The 15,003-nt window shown below is 39.7% G+C and overlaps 1 protein-coding gene across 1 annotated transcript in view; it reads right to left on the reverse strand.

Annotated features, from left to right (window-relative positions):
* LOC133634930 (BMP/retinoic acid-inducible neural-specific protein 3-like) overlaps window positions 1-15,003 on the reverse strand; it is a 261,185-nt gene that overhangs the window by 138,151 nt on the left and 108,031 nt on the right. Inside the window, exon 4 of the mRNA XM_062027587.1 lies at window positions 4,819-5,003. Coding sequence (XP_061883571.1) covers window positions 4,819-5,003 — 185 coding nt within the window. The remainder of the gene's footprint in view (window positions 1-4,818; window positions 5,004-15,003) is intronic.

A 15,003-nucleotide genomic window follows, 5' to 3' on the forward strand; every position in this document is an offset into this window, starting at 1 on the left:
CATGTTTATGTGTGCTATAGCTTTGAGGTTTTTTTTCCCCTGGCTTCAGTCTGGACCCCCTCTCCCAGGCTTAGTCAGACTGAATAGCGTTTCCTTGTTTCTTACCTTTTTTTGTAAGGGGCGCCGGAAGTTGGCAGACCCGTCAGCGATCCTGTTCTGTCTCCCTGTAATGTTTGTCTGCTCTTGAATGGGATTGTGCTGAAAATTAATTAATGAATTATAAAAGTATTTCTGATTCTGATTCTAAAGTCCTTATCATTAAAAGTCTTAAACTTCATATAAAGTCTGCCGTTCTAAAATCCAACGTTTTCCTTTTTCCAGTATCGATAATTTGATCGATTTCCTTTGAAAACGATGTCGTATTGATACCTATCTTCCTGAAGGCAAAATTGCCAAGCACAGATGAATGTAACTGAGTTTAAGGAATATAAATACATAATTTGTTACACCCGTACTCACTTGTCATGATAAAAATATGTAAAAAATGAAATATAACAACTTAAAATACATATGAATATTTGTCGATTAAATCAGGGTGTGAATGTGAGTGTGATTGATTGTCTGTGCATCTGTGTTGGCCCTGCGATGAGGTGGCGACCTGTCCAGGGATAGGCTCCAGCCCCCCGCGAGATGGACAATTGGTAGCAAATGGATGGATGGATGGATGGAAACTATGTTGGTAATGTATTTTCTGTATGATTACCATCCTTAAATAATTTCTTGATAAAAAAATCTCAAAATGTGCACATTCCTTGGTCATACAATACAGTGCAGAAGAAACCTGATAAGAGGCTGCCGCTATAGGCTTTCCCAGCTGCAAGCGAACTTACCTGTTTTAACCTACTCAGTGGCCTAGTGGTTAGCGTGTCCGTCCTGCGATCGGTAGGTTGTGAGTACAAACCCCGGCCGAGTCATACCAAAGACTATAAAAATGGGACCCATTACTTCCCTGCTTGGCACTCAGCATCAAGGCTTGGAATTGGGGGTTAAATCACCAAAAATTATTCCCGGGCGCGGCCACCGCTGCTGCTCACTGCTCCCCTCACCTCTCAGGGGGTGATCAAGGGTGATGGGTCAAATGCAGAGAATACTTTTGCCACACCTAGTGTGTGTGTGTGACAATCATTGGTACTTTAACTTAAGTGCATTGTGCTTAGTCCTGACCCTTAAGTACAGTGAACAAATACAGGGCAGAAACTAGACGAGGCTGTGGCAAGTATTTCCTCAACATTTTAGTCTGCAAGCAAGCTAAGGAGTTTTTAAGCACTTAACGCCAATGGCAGCACTTTGGACCATTTAAGAAACATCCTACTGAGAGGTGCTGTGGTACTCTGACCCACCATGATGGGTGGGCGTACGTAGAGTTGTCAACCGTCCCTTTAAAAAACAAAATTGTCCAGTATATAGAGACAAAAGTATGTGCTCTCTATTAAGTTGTCAAGGGACGCTATATGTCCCTTATTCCTATTACCAAGAGAATAAAAAAATAGTCTGCAAAATATCAATTGACTTCATCGAATGACAACAGCTCTACAAATGTCTGCAACAGGCTCAACCAAATGATGCCAGCAAGTCTGATTGACTTATTGCAATTCTACTTTTCTGTCATCTTTGAGTTTTTTGCCCTGGCTTTCACTCTGCCTCAATGTGGCAGCAGCTAGCCAAAGTTATCTGCCTAGCTTCTGGTAATCGGACTGGAATTGTGAGCTTTTACAGCAGTGCAATTATTTTTTTTTTTATAAAAAAGGAGCAATGAAGTAGTTCAGAAATCATTTGTGTCTGATGGGGATTGTGGAGGGGGGCGTGGCCTGCATAAATAACACTTTTCAAAATAAAAGCAGCACAGTTGTATTGCACGCACGACATAGATGTTTTTTAACATTTATTTTGTAATTTGTGATTGCCGCTGCGCGCTCGAGCATACGTCCACACGGAATTCATAAAAATAACGCTTTTCAAAACAAAAGTAGCACCGTTGTATTGCACACTCGAGATAGATACTTTTTAAAATTTATTTTGTAATTTATTATTGGCCTCACGCGGGCCGGACAGGGACGTACAAAGGGCCGCAGAATGCCCAGGTCTGAACTTGTACAACACTTAATGTACAGAATATCAGAATAATTTATTCAGGTCTAAATATCACAGATTACATTACTAAATATCTTTGACAATCAAACCACGATTGTAACAATCCATAGTATGTGTTAATAATGCACAAAACAGGTATGTAAATACGGAAGTGTAGCTCCTCTCTTCTGAATGCAAGTGCTCCCACAGCAGGAATTTAAATTATGCAGGTCATGTTTTTGTCCATTTTAGCGGTTTAAAAAATAATATTTGTTTAATAAAAATGTCATCAAAGCAAACTAATTGTCCAGTCATAGTTTGAATAAACTTGGACATTATCCGTCTATGGTACACTTATTAATGATGACAAATTGTATCTATTTGCGATTAATCCTGTTCAATTTTGAGTTACCTATGAACAAAGTGTGAATAATCGCAATGAAATATTCTAATTGTTTGACAGCCCTAATTTCAAACAATAAACAACTGCAAAAGAATGGTGTCAAACTATCCTGCCAAAAAGAGGTTTATTTTATTCCCAAGAAGTTAGCAATCCAAGGTGTACGTAAAATAGCAGGTGCTTGCTGCCACCATCATTTTTTTTACTTTACTGAACTACATACTTGTGAGCTACTCAGCTTCAATTCAAATGCAAAAAATATATATTTCAATGTTATGAATGAATGCATTAATTAACTATTGAATATGACTGTCAATATGGAAGATTATGAATCCAAGTCAAAACAACTTCTCCAAATTGGACAATCAGGACAAAACAGAAGGTAATAATGCTTTAACAGCAAATATATATATTTTTTTAATTTAGTGAATAAATAAATGGGACTAAGACGGATTTGATCATATTTTTATGAAACTTAATTATTTTGATGTGATATCGGTTAGAGCAGTGATGTCCAAACTTTTGACTTGAGGGCCATGTTGTGCTAAAAAAAATTAGGTCGAGGGCCGAACGAATGTAAAGCAACTATATATACAGTCGCGATCAAAAGTTTTACTTGTAAAGAACATAATGTCTCTAGGCAAGTTTCACTGCAATAAGGCGCTTTTGGTAGCCATCCAAGTTTCTGGTTGCATTTTTGACCACTCCTCTTGATAAATTTGGTGCAGTTCAGCTAACTTTGTTGGTTTTCTGACATGGACTTGTTTCTTCAGCATTGTCCACACGTTTAAGTCAGGACTTTGGGAAAGCCATACTAAAAACCTTATTCTAGCCTGATTTAGCCATTCCTTTACCACTTTTGACGTGTGTTTGGGGTCATTGTCCTGTTGGAACACCCAACTGCGCCCAAGACCCAACCTCCGGGCTGATGATTTTAGGTTGTCCTGAAGAATTTGGAGGTAATCCTCCTTTTTCATTGCCCCATTTACTCTCTGTAAAGCACCAGTTCCATTGGCAGCAAAACAGGCCCAGAGCATAATACTACCACCACCATGCTTGACGGTAGGCATGGTGTTCCAATGAAAAAGGAGGATTACTTCCAAATTCTTCAGGACACCCTCAAATCATCAGCCCGGAGGTTGGGTCTTGGGCGCAGTTGGGTGTTCCAACAGGACAACGACCCAAAACACACGTCAAAAGTGGTAAAGGAATGGCTAAATCAGGCTAGAATGAAGGTTTTAGAATGGCCTTCCCAAAGTCCTGACTTAAAGGTGTGGACAATGCTGAAGAAACACGTCCATGTCAGAAAACCAACAAATTTAGCTGAACTGCACCAATTTTGTCAAGAGGAGTGGTCAAAAATTCCACCAAAGCTTGTGGATGGCTACCAAAAGCGCATTATTGCAGTGAAACTTGCCAAGGGATCAAATATTAACATTGCTGTATGTATACTTTTCACCCAGCAGATTTGGTCACATTTTCAGTAGACCCATAATAAATTCATAAAAGAAGCAAACTTCATGAATGTTTTTTTGTGACCAACAAGTATGTGCTCCAATCACCCTATCACAAAAAAAATAAGAGTTGTAGAAATTATTGGAAACTCAAGACAGCCATGACATTATGTTCTTTACAAGTGTATGTACAATTTTGATCGCGACTAGCAATAATTTGTCATGGTGAATGGACGTTTTTTATAATATCCACAAGTTCAGTGACCATGTCTGTTGACATTTTGTGTTGGTTTGTTTTTTTGCACCATGACTAGGGAAGGTTGTTTGTTTTGGGAGATATAAATAAATGCTGGGCATGGATCCATTCATAACATAATAAAAGAAAAACACTCATTGTCCACCAAATGGCGACAAAGCAGCACCATCACATGTTAAACTTTTAAATGAATGCAATCCCCCTGCAGGCAGTATTCCTTATTAAAGTAAACACATGACATCTCGCGAGTCAATTTAAAGACGCCGGTGGCCGTAGTTTGGACACCCCTGGATTAAAGTGTATGACTTTAAAAGGAAAAGGACAAAAACACCAGTGCACTGACCACAATGTGTCACTGTATTGACAAATCTGAGCTCCCAGGACAGGCAGTCACTCCTGAGCACCCACAGATAATTATAATCAGATAACAGAGCGCTCCTTGGCTCCAATCAAAGATACACTATTTCCGCAGTTCCAACCACCACAGAAGTTCCAAGTCAGCCTGCAGTCATGCCCAGCCCATGCTGGCAGGAAAAAAACAAAAGCAAGCTTCTGTCCCCCAGAAAGAAGATTGTATCATTTGTTTCAATTCACAAACACAACATTTGAAAACAGGACGTAATTTGTTTCTGTTTTACCTTGATGGCAGTGGACGCAATCTGGATGTGGTGCAGCTTGTGCAGGGTGCTCTCCCTGTCCGTGAAGTAGGAGGCAGCGAGCTGGTGGAGAGCCTCCAGAGGCACCGCTGTGCCGTTGGTGTCACTCAATTCACTTGAGCGACTCAACTTCCGCTTGTCCACAAAGATCATTAAAGACTCTTCCCCTGTGAATGACAGATATAGATCGATACCATGAAGGACATCATTTGAGGATTTCCTTTTTTTTCTTGTCTTTTGTTTACGGTCATTACATTGTTTGCAGATTTTGTTTGTGGCCCAATTTTGGTTTTTAATATTAATACAATGACGGACTATAGGCCGCTACTTTTTTTTTCCTTCATTTGAACCCTGCGGCTTATTAAAAAGTGTGGCTATTGTTGTGTCTGACCAGTCTTCCCTCTCAGGGAATTAAAGTCACTGGTCAATCCCAATTCTTTAGATGACATATATGCTGAGTAAGAAGGACTATCAAGACAAAATAGGAATATTATCAAGTTTTACTAAAGCTTTAGGAGACCAGTCCAATCGTAAACAAGAAAAGAAGCAGAGCATGTAGACATGCTAACCTTTCTTCATTACAACTGTTAGTCACTCACTGGAATGAGTACAATTGGTTATTGTGTACTGTGTTGGACTGGATGTTTATTTTGCACATTTTAAAAGCAATACTTAATGTTTACAGTGCTCCAGAATATTTAGATTGACACTTTTTTGTATTGGATGTTTATCTTTATTTTTGCACATTTTAGCAAATAAGCAATACTTTCACTTTTGTTGAAATGTTTACACTGTTGTTACAGAATATTTCGTTTTACACTTTTTTGTATTGGATGTTTATCTTTATTTTTGCACATTTTAAAGCAAAATAAGCAATACTTTTACTTTTGAAATGCTTATACTATTGCAGAATATTAAGATTTGCACTGGATGTTGACTTTTATATTTGCACATTAAAAAGCAAATAAGCTACGTTTAATTTTGTTAGAGGTTAAAAGTTTTAAATGTTTACATTGTTACAGAATATTTAGTCATGTTGTTGTCAATGTTGACTGAGTGGCCATATTTCTTTTTTTTTGTAAATAAAAGCCATGCCTTTTGAAAAAACTGGCCTACATTTATTTTTTCATCTTCATTTTGAATAAAAAAATAATCGGTAAAAGGAAAAATAATCTATAGATTAATCGAAAAAAAAAAAAATCTATAGATTAACCAATTAATCGAAAAAATAATCTTTAGATTAATCGATAGAAAAATAATCGTTAGCTGCAGCCTTAGTTAGGGCCAGGATTAGAGGGTTAGGGTTATAATAAGGCCATGCCGTATATGGCATTAATAAGTACTTAATAATGACTAGTTAAGAGCCAATATGTTACTAATTTGCATGTTAATAAGCAACTAATTAATGGTGAATATGTTCCCCATACTAAAGTGTTACCATGTTTTTTTTTACCGGTGCACAGAATGAACCGTGCATGAACATCACCTTGTTCAAAGAACAAAACCAACACAGTGCATAAACTCACAACAAATTACACACCTGCAAATCAGTCTGACTTCTGCTGTTGCCGTATCCATAATACGCCGATAGGGAGAAGTTTTTATTTACACGATGAGTCGGGTGTGTCTTGACCTCCGCCGAACCCCTGAGCTCGACTCACCGAACCCCTAGGGTTCGATCAAACCCAGGTTAAGAACCACTGCTTTAAGGCTTTACTACTTACGTATAAAATACTACATGGTCTAGCTCCGTCCTATCTTGCCGATTGTATTGTACCATATGTCCCGGCAAGAAATCTGCGTTCAAAGAACTCCGGTTTATTAGTGATTCCCAGAGCCCAAAAAAAATCTGCGGGCTATAGAGCGTTTTCTGTTCGGGCTCCAGTACTATGGAATGCCCTCCCGGTAAAAGTTAGAGATGCTACCTCACTAGAAGCATTTAAGTCCCATCTTAAAACTCATTTGTATACTCTAGCCTTTAAATAGACCCCCTTTTTAGACCAGTTGATCTGCCGTTTCTTTTATTTTCTCCTCTGCTCCCCTCTTCCTTGGAGGGGGGGTTGCACAGGTCCGGTGGCCATGGATGAAGTGCTTGCTGTTCAGAGTCGGGACCCCGGGTGGACCGCTAACCTGTGCATCGGTTGGGGACATCTCTGAGCTGCTGACCCGTCTCCGCTCGGGACGGTTTCCTGCTGGCCCCACTATGGACTGGACTCTCGCTGATGTGTTGGATCCACTGTGGACTGGACTTTCACAATATTATGTCAGACCCACTCAACATCCATTGCTTTCGGTCTCCCCTAGAGGGGGGGGGGTTACCCACATATGCGGTCCTCTCCAAGGTTTCTCATAGTCATTCACATTGACGTCCCACTGGGGTGAGTTTTTCCTTGCCCGTATGTGGGCTCTGTACCGAGGATGTCGTTGTGGCTTGTGCAGCCATTTGAGACAATTGTGATTTAGGGCTATATAAATAAACATTGATTGATTGATTGATTGATTGACTGATTAGACAAGGAGGGGGATGCATCTCTCCCACATTCCAATCCCTCAAGACACTACACAGACATCTGCGGACACAATACACAAGCACGGAAAGAGTACAAATGGAAAAACACTAGCTTCTCTAAACATGACTATGAATAAAGAAATAACTCTTAAAGGCCTACTGAAACCCACTACTACCAACCACGCAGTCTGATAGTTTATATATCAATGATGAAATCTTAACATTGCAACACATGCCAATACAGCCGGGTTAACTTATAAAGTGCAATTTTAAATTTCCCGCTAAACCTCCGGTTGAAAACGTCTAGATATGATGAAGTGCGTGTGACGTCAATCAATGAAACAGAAGTATTGGTACCCCATTGAATCCAATACAAAAAAGCTTTGTTTTCATCTCAAAATTCCACAGTATTCTGGACATCTGGGTTGGTGAATCTTTTGCAATTTGTTTAATGAACAATGAAGACTGCAAAGAAGAAAGTTGTAGGTGGGATCGGTGTATCAGCGGCTGGCTGTAGCAACACAACCAGGAGGACTTTGACTTGGATAGCAGACGCGCTATCCGACGCTAGCCGCCGACCGCACGGATGATCGGGTGAAGTCCTTCGTCCTTCCGTCGATCGCTGGAACGCAGGTCAGCACGGGTGTTGATGAGCAGATGAGGGCTGGCTGGCGTAGGTGGAGCGCTAATGTTTTTATCATAGCTCTGTGAGGTCCCGTTGCTAAGTTAGCTTCAATGGCGTCGTTAGCAACAGCATTGTTAAGCTTCGCCAAGCTAGGAATTATTAACCGTGTAGTTACATGTCCATGGTTTAATAGTATTGTTGATCTTCTGTCTATCCTTCCAGTCAGGGATTTATTTATTTTGTTTCTATCTGCATTTGAGCCCGATGCTATCACGTTAGCTCAGTAGCTAAAGACATAGTTGCCAACCTTGAGACCTCCAATATCGGGAGGTGGGGGGTGGTTAAGAGGAGGGTATATTTACAGCTAGAATTCACCAAATCAAGTATTTCATATATATATATATATATATATATATATATATATATATATATATATATATATATATATATATATATATATATATACATATACATATATATATATATATATATATATATATATATATATATATATATATATATATATATATATATATATATATATATATGTATGAAATACTTGACTTTCAGTGAATTCTAGCTATATATATTTTTTTTAAATATTTTATTATACATATAAATAAAAGACATACTTGAATTTCAGTGTTCTGCAGGCTATCCAGTAGGTGGCAGTATTGTCCTGTTTAAGAGTGTCACAACATTGCTGTTTATGGCAGACGAACTGCTTTACGGTAGACTAAACGTGACTGCTGTTGTTGTGTGTTGTTACCGCGCTGGGAGGACGTTAATGAAACTGCCTAACAATAAGCCCACATAAGAAACCAAGAACTCTCTCTCCTTGTTGTGCACTCTACTCTCTAAAAGCCGTAGATGTTATGATGTCATTGGGCAGGCAAGCTGCTGGGAAAGCGGACGTGAGAACGGCTGTCCCCACTCAGGTCCGCATTGAGCTGGAGGGGGCGTGGCCTCCAGCTCCGGCTGAATACCGGGAGTTTGTCGGGAGAAAATCTCTGCCGGGAGGTTGTCGGGAGAGGCGCTGAATACCGGGATTCTCCCGCTGAAAACGGGAGGGTTGGCAAGTATGGCTAAAGAGCTTCGCCGATGTATTGTCGTGGAGATAAAAGTCACTGTGAATGTCCATTTCGCGTTCTCGACTCTCATTTTCAAGAGGATATAGTATCCGAGGTGGTTTACAATACAAATCCGTGATCCAAAATAGAAAAAGGAGAAAGTGTGGAATCCAATGAACCCTTGTACCTAAGTTACGGTCGAAGCGAAAAAAAGATACATCCTGCACTGCACTGTAGTCCTTCACTCTCACGTTCCTCATCCACGAATCTTTCATCCTCGCTCAAATTAATGGGGTAATCGTCGCTATCTCGGTCCGAATCTCTCTCGCTGCATTGTAAACAATGGGAAAATGTGAGGAGTCCTTCCTCCGGTGACGTCACGCTACTTCCGGTATAGGCAAGGCTTTTTTTAATCAGCGACCAAAAGTTGCGACCTTTATCGTCGTTGTTCTCTCCTAAATCCTTTCAGCAAAAATATGGCAATATCGCGAAATGATCAAGTATGACACATAGAATGGATCTGCTATCCCCGTTTAAATTTAAAAAATTCATTTCAGTAGGCCTTTAAACATATATGCATTCTCCACACTATCTTATTGATTTTTGTTGGCTAACGGCCAAATAGTTTTTAATTCATCAAATCGATTTCATCAGACGCTGAAAAGGTGTGTTATTGTTTGTGCAATGACGCCATCTTTTGGACGATTCTGTCACTGCAGGTGCTGCGGGATGAACGTCTACAGCGTTTTCTCGTTTAGTATAAATCCATTCGAAGAAGACAGCCCGCCATTTCCTTGAACTTGGACACACATCCATACCTCGGGGCATTCTAAGCCAGTAATTTAGAGGAGTTATCTCAACTTCTGAGAATCTTGCGTTTCAGTGTTGTAAAAATTGGTTGAATGAATATTAAATGTCGACGAAGATATGTGTCAGCCTGTGACACATAGTCATTTTGAGAGTAGGCTATTATAGCTAATATAGACACATACGTCATGTGTTGCCTTCATTATAAGACTCAAATACGGCTTTTCATTTTTTTGCGGCTCCAGACTGATTACTTTTTTGTATTTTTTGTCCAATATGGCTCTTTCAACATTTTGGGTTGCCGACCCCTGGGTTAGATGTATCTGTTTTCATCATTTGTATGAATCCTTTCATTTAATTTATTTTGCAGTATAATTGATAAATATTTATTTTTGTAATCAGCCTCATCTAATAATCTAATAATAATCTTAGTGATTAACAAAATGTTTTAAAATAATTTGACAAGCTTTATCCTGTTGAACTGTAAGTAGGTTAGATTGTTGCATATGGTTCAAATCAAGAGTAAGACTACTAATTCAGTGTTAATATTTGAGTGGGCCTCGGGCGTCTCTATCGTGGAAAAGTTGGTCCCCCGGGTTAAAAAGGTTAAAAAAAAACCTGCAGTATTGTATAATGTTTACAGTATTTATGTTACGCTGACTGAATTATTAAAACAGTGCGAGACAAAACAAAATCCATTCTCACACAAGCAGGCAGAGGAAAAATGAGGAGCAGAATGAGTCGATTGCCAGTCAGTGGCAGCTCAATGGCGTTAAAACATTGAAAAATAATCATTAAAATTGTGAAGTGCAATAAGTTCCTGATCAGTTTAGGATTGGATTGTAGCTAACTAGAGGTGTTACGGTTGTTGTAATCTGATTTTTCTATTTAGTACCCATAATACGGTACAGAGGCATAATAAATTCCCATGCGTTACACATTGAGTGAGGAACAGGAAGTGTGTGCCTTGCATCATGGTCCCCACGTACAGTGCAGTCTTTGGCATGGCAGAATAGCTACCAAGGAGAAGGCTGCTTAAGTTGCTGGTTTGCGAACACTTGGCCTTACTGGTAAAAAAAATATATAATTGGATAAAAACAAGCAGATATGCATGTCACAATTGTTTATTAGAGATTGGCATCAGAGCTACAAGCTGGAACTAATAATGCTGCACCTCAGGCAATAAGGGACTTGAATATACAAAAAATGAAATAGGTTCTGTTCAAATTGTTACTGTTGCACTTCAATGCATCGTTGTACTACACAATTATTAAAAAATATATAATATATAATACCTACGATATATTATTTCATATTAATTCAATTATTTTAGAACAATTTCCCTTGTGGATCATTAAAGTTTGTCTAAGTCATGACCGCTCATGACAGATTTGTGTTTGTGACTTGTTTTCCTGTATTTTGTTATTCAGTTCTTGTCCAGCACTCTTATGTTCTTGTTATTTTTCCTTTGTTTCCTGAACTGTGTTTCTTCTTTACTCTCGTCTGAAAGCTGGCTTTCTCACCTGTCCTTGTTTGGCAATCAAATGAGACACACCTGTCCTTGGATGCCTCTTAAAACCTCTTAAGGCCCAAGCTGTTTGTTTACATGTTTTTTTTATTTATCTTTGCTATTTGGGCTTATTGGACCCTAACTAGAATAAAAACTAAGAATCATCTTTTGATATGATGTACTTAGTCCATAAGTACACAAACGTGTACTTCATGTGTAGTGACATGCTAATTCTTATTTTTACAATTTTTTTTTCCAAATTCCATTGTATGTTATACTCTTCTGACACCCCCAGATGGCAGTATAAGTGTCCACATGAGCGGCCATAAGACCCCAATTCAGTAGTGTACACAATTTTGGAAATAAGAGCTAAAAGGTGCTGTCCACGCATGTGGCCACTAAGCCTTTAGAGTAAGGCTGAAACGACGCGTCGACGTAGTCGACGTCATCGGTTACGTAAATACGTCGACGCCGTTTTTGTGCGTCGACGCGTCGCATAATGACGTCACACTACCGTCATGGCGAAGCGCAAAGCAGACGATCAAAGAAGATGATGCGAGCGGTGCGAGCGAGGGGGGAAAAGCATGCCAAAAGTGTGGGAGTATTTTAATAAACGGCCTAATAATGTTGTTGTATGCACACTGTGTCGAGCGGAAATGGCCTATCATAGCAGCACAACGGCTATGAACGAACATTTGAAAAGAAAACCATCAACTAGTCAATCGTCCGCGCGAGCATACGTTGTCATCATTACACAAAAACATGAATGTGTCATTTGTATCTGCTAGGGGTGTAACGGTACGTGTTTTGTATTGAACCGTTTCGGTACGGGGCTTTCGGTTCGGTACGGGGGTGTACCGAACGAGTTTCTAAGCTAAAGTCTTAACAAGCTGCTTTGCTCCGTCTGCCTCTGTCTCAGCACGCAGCATTGTCCCACCCACACAACCATCTGATTGGTACACACGCAGCATTGTCCCACCCACACAACCATCTGATTGGTACACACGCAGCATTGTCCCACCCACACAACCATCTGATTGGTACACACGCAGCATTGTCCCACCCACACAACCATCTGATTGGTACACACGAAGCATCATCAGCCAATCAGCAGTGCGTATTCAGAGCGCATGTAGTCAGCGCTTCAGCGTGGAGCAGATAGGTGTTTAGCAGGTGAGCATCAGGCAGCGGACTCTCCCCAAATGATAATAAACACCTCCCAGTCAACTACTAGTAACATCACTATGAGCCCGTTGACCTACTAGAAACTTAAACTGCAGCTCAGCTCGCTCGCAATCCTGGCTTGAGGTGAAGGCTAATTAGCTCTCAGTTCCAGCCACATCGACCCCTTCTGAGCGCCTATTTTCAGCTGCTGGGAATATTGTAAACAAGAAAAGAACCAAAGCATGTAGACATGCTAACATTTCTTCATTACAACTGTTAGACACTCACTGGAATGAGTAGAATTGGTTATTGTGTACTGTGTTGGACTGGATGTTTATTTTGCACATTTTAAAAGCAATATTTAATGTTTACAGTGCTCCAGAATATTTAGATTGGCACTTTTTTGTATTGGATGTGTATCTTTATTTTTGCACATTTTAGCAAATAAGCAATACTTTCACTTTTGTTGAAATGTTTACACTGTTGTTACAGAATATTTCGTTTTGCACTTTTTTGTATTGGATGTTTATCTTTATTTTTGCACATTTTAAAGCAAAATAAGCAATACTTTTACTTTTGAAATGCTTATACTATTGCAGAATATTAAGATTTGCACTGGATGTTGACTTTTATATTTGCACATTAAAAAGCAAATAAGCTACTTTTAATTTTGTTAAATGTTAAAGGTTTTAAATGTTTACATTGTTACAGAATATTTAGTCATGTTGTTGTCAATGTTGACTGAGTGGCCATACTTCTTTTTTTTTGTAAATAAAAGCCATGCCTTTTGAAAAAACGGGCCTACATTTATTTTTTCATCTTCATTTTGAATAAAAAAATAATCGGCAAAAGGAAAAAATAATCTATAGATTAATCGAAAAAATAATCTATAGATTAACCGATTAATCGAAAAAAATAATCTATAGATTAATCGATAGAAAAATAATCGTTAGCTGCAGCCTTACTTTAGAGGTTTTAAGATACACTATATTGCCAAAAGTATTTGGCCACCTGCCTTTACTCACATATGAACTTGAAGTGCCATCCCATTGGAATTGTCCAAAATGTTTTGGTATCCTGGAGCATTCAAAGTTCCTTTCACTGGAACTAAGGGGCCAAGCCCAACTCCTGAAAAACAACCCCACACCATAATTCCTCCTCCACCAAATGCAGTCCGAAATGTAGCATTCTCCTGGCAACCTCCAAACCCAGACCGGTCCATCAGATTCCCAGATGGAAAAGCGTGACTCGTCACTCCAGAGAACGCGTCTCCACTGCTCTAGAGTCCAGTGGCGACGTGCTTTACACCACTGCATCCCACGCTTTGCATTGGACTTGGTGATGTATGGCTTAGATGCAGCTGCACGGCCATGGAAACCCATTCCATGCAGCTCTCTGCGTACTGCACGTGGGCAAATTGGAAGGTCGCGTGAAGTTTGGAGCTCTGTAGCAACTGACTGTGCAGAAAGTCTTTGCACTATGCGCTTCAGCATCCGCTGACCCCTCTCTGTCAGTTTACGTGGCCTACCACTTGGTGGCTGAGTTGCTGTTGTTCCAAAAACTCTTTACTTTTCTTATAATAAAGTTGACTTTGGAATATTTAGGAGTGAGGACATTTCTCGACGGGATTTGTTCCTCAGGTGGCATCCTATGACAGTTCCACGCTGGAAATCACTGAGAGTGGCCCATTCTTTCACAAATGTTTGTAGAAACAGTCTCCATGCCTAAGTGCTTGTTTTTATACACTGGGCCAAGTGATTAGGACTGATTCTCATCATTTCGATGGGTCGCCAAATACTTTTGGCAATATAGTGTAGTTTTTGGACTCACTCGTTGGCCAGTGCCTTAAAGGCCTACTGAAATGAATTTGTTTTATTTAAACGGGGATAGCAGATCTATTCTATGTGTCATACTTGATCATTTCACGATATTGCCATATTTTTGCTGAAAGGATTTAGTATAGAACAACGATGATAAAGATCGCAACTTTTGGTATCTGATAAAAAAAAAGGCTTGCCCCTACCGGAAGTAGCGTGACGTAGTCAATTGAACATATACGCAAAGTTCCCTATTGTTTACAATGATGGCCGCATGAAGTGAGAGAGATTCGGACCGAGAAAGCGACAATTTCCCCATTAATTTGAGCGAGGATGAAAGATTTGTGGATGAGTAAAGTGCAAGTGAAGGACTAGTGGGGAGTGGAAGCGATTCAGATAGGGAAGATGCTGTGAGAGCCGGGGGTGACCTGATATTCAGCTGGGAATGACTACAACAGTAAATAAACACAAGACATATATATACTCTATTAGCCACAACACAACCAGGCTTATATTTAATATGCCACAAATTAATCCTGCATAAAAACACCTATGTGTTTGTTACGCTAGCTCCTAGCTCCTCTGCTAGCTCCTAGCTCCATAGAACACGCCAATACAATTCAAACACCTGATCAACACACACAATCACTCAGCCCAAAAGACCG

The sequence above is a fragment of the Entelurus aequoreus genome, linkage group LG19, assembly GCF_033978785.1.
Source record: "Entelurus aequoreus isolate RoL-2023_Sb linkage group LG19, RoL_Eaeq_v1.1, whole genome shotgun sequence".
In the NCBI taxonomy this organism is placed as follows: domain Eukaryota; kingdom Metazoa; phylum Chordata; class Actinopteri; order Syngnathiformes; family Syngnathidae; genus Entelurus; species Entelurus aequoreus.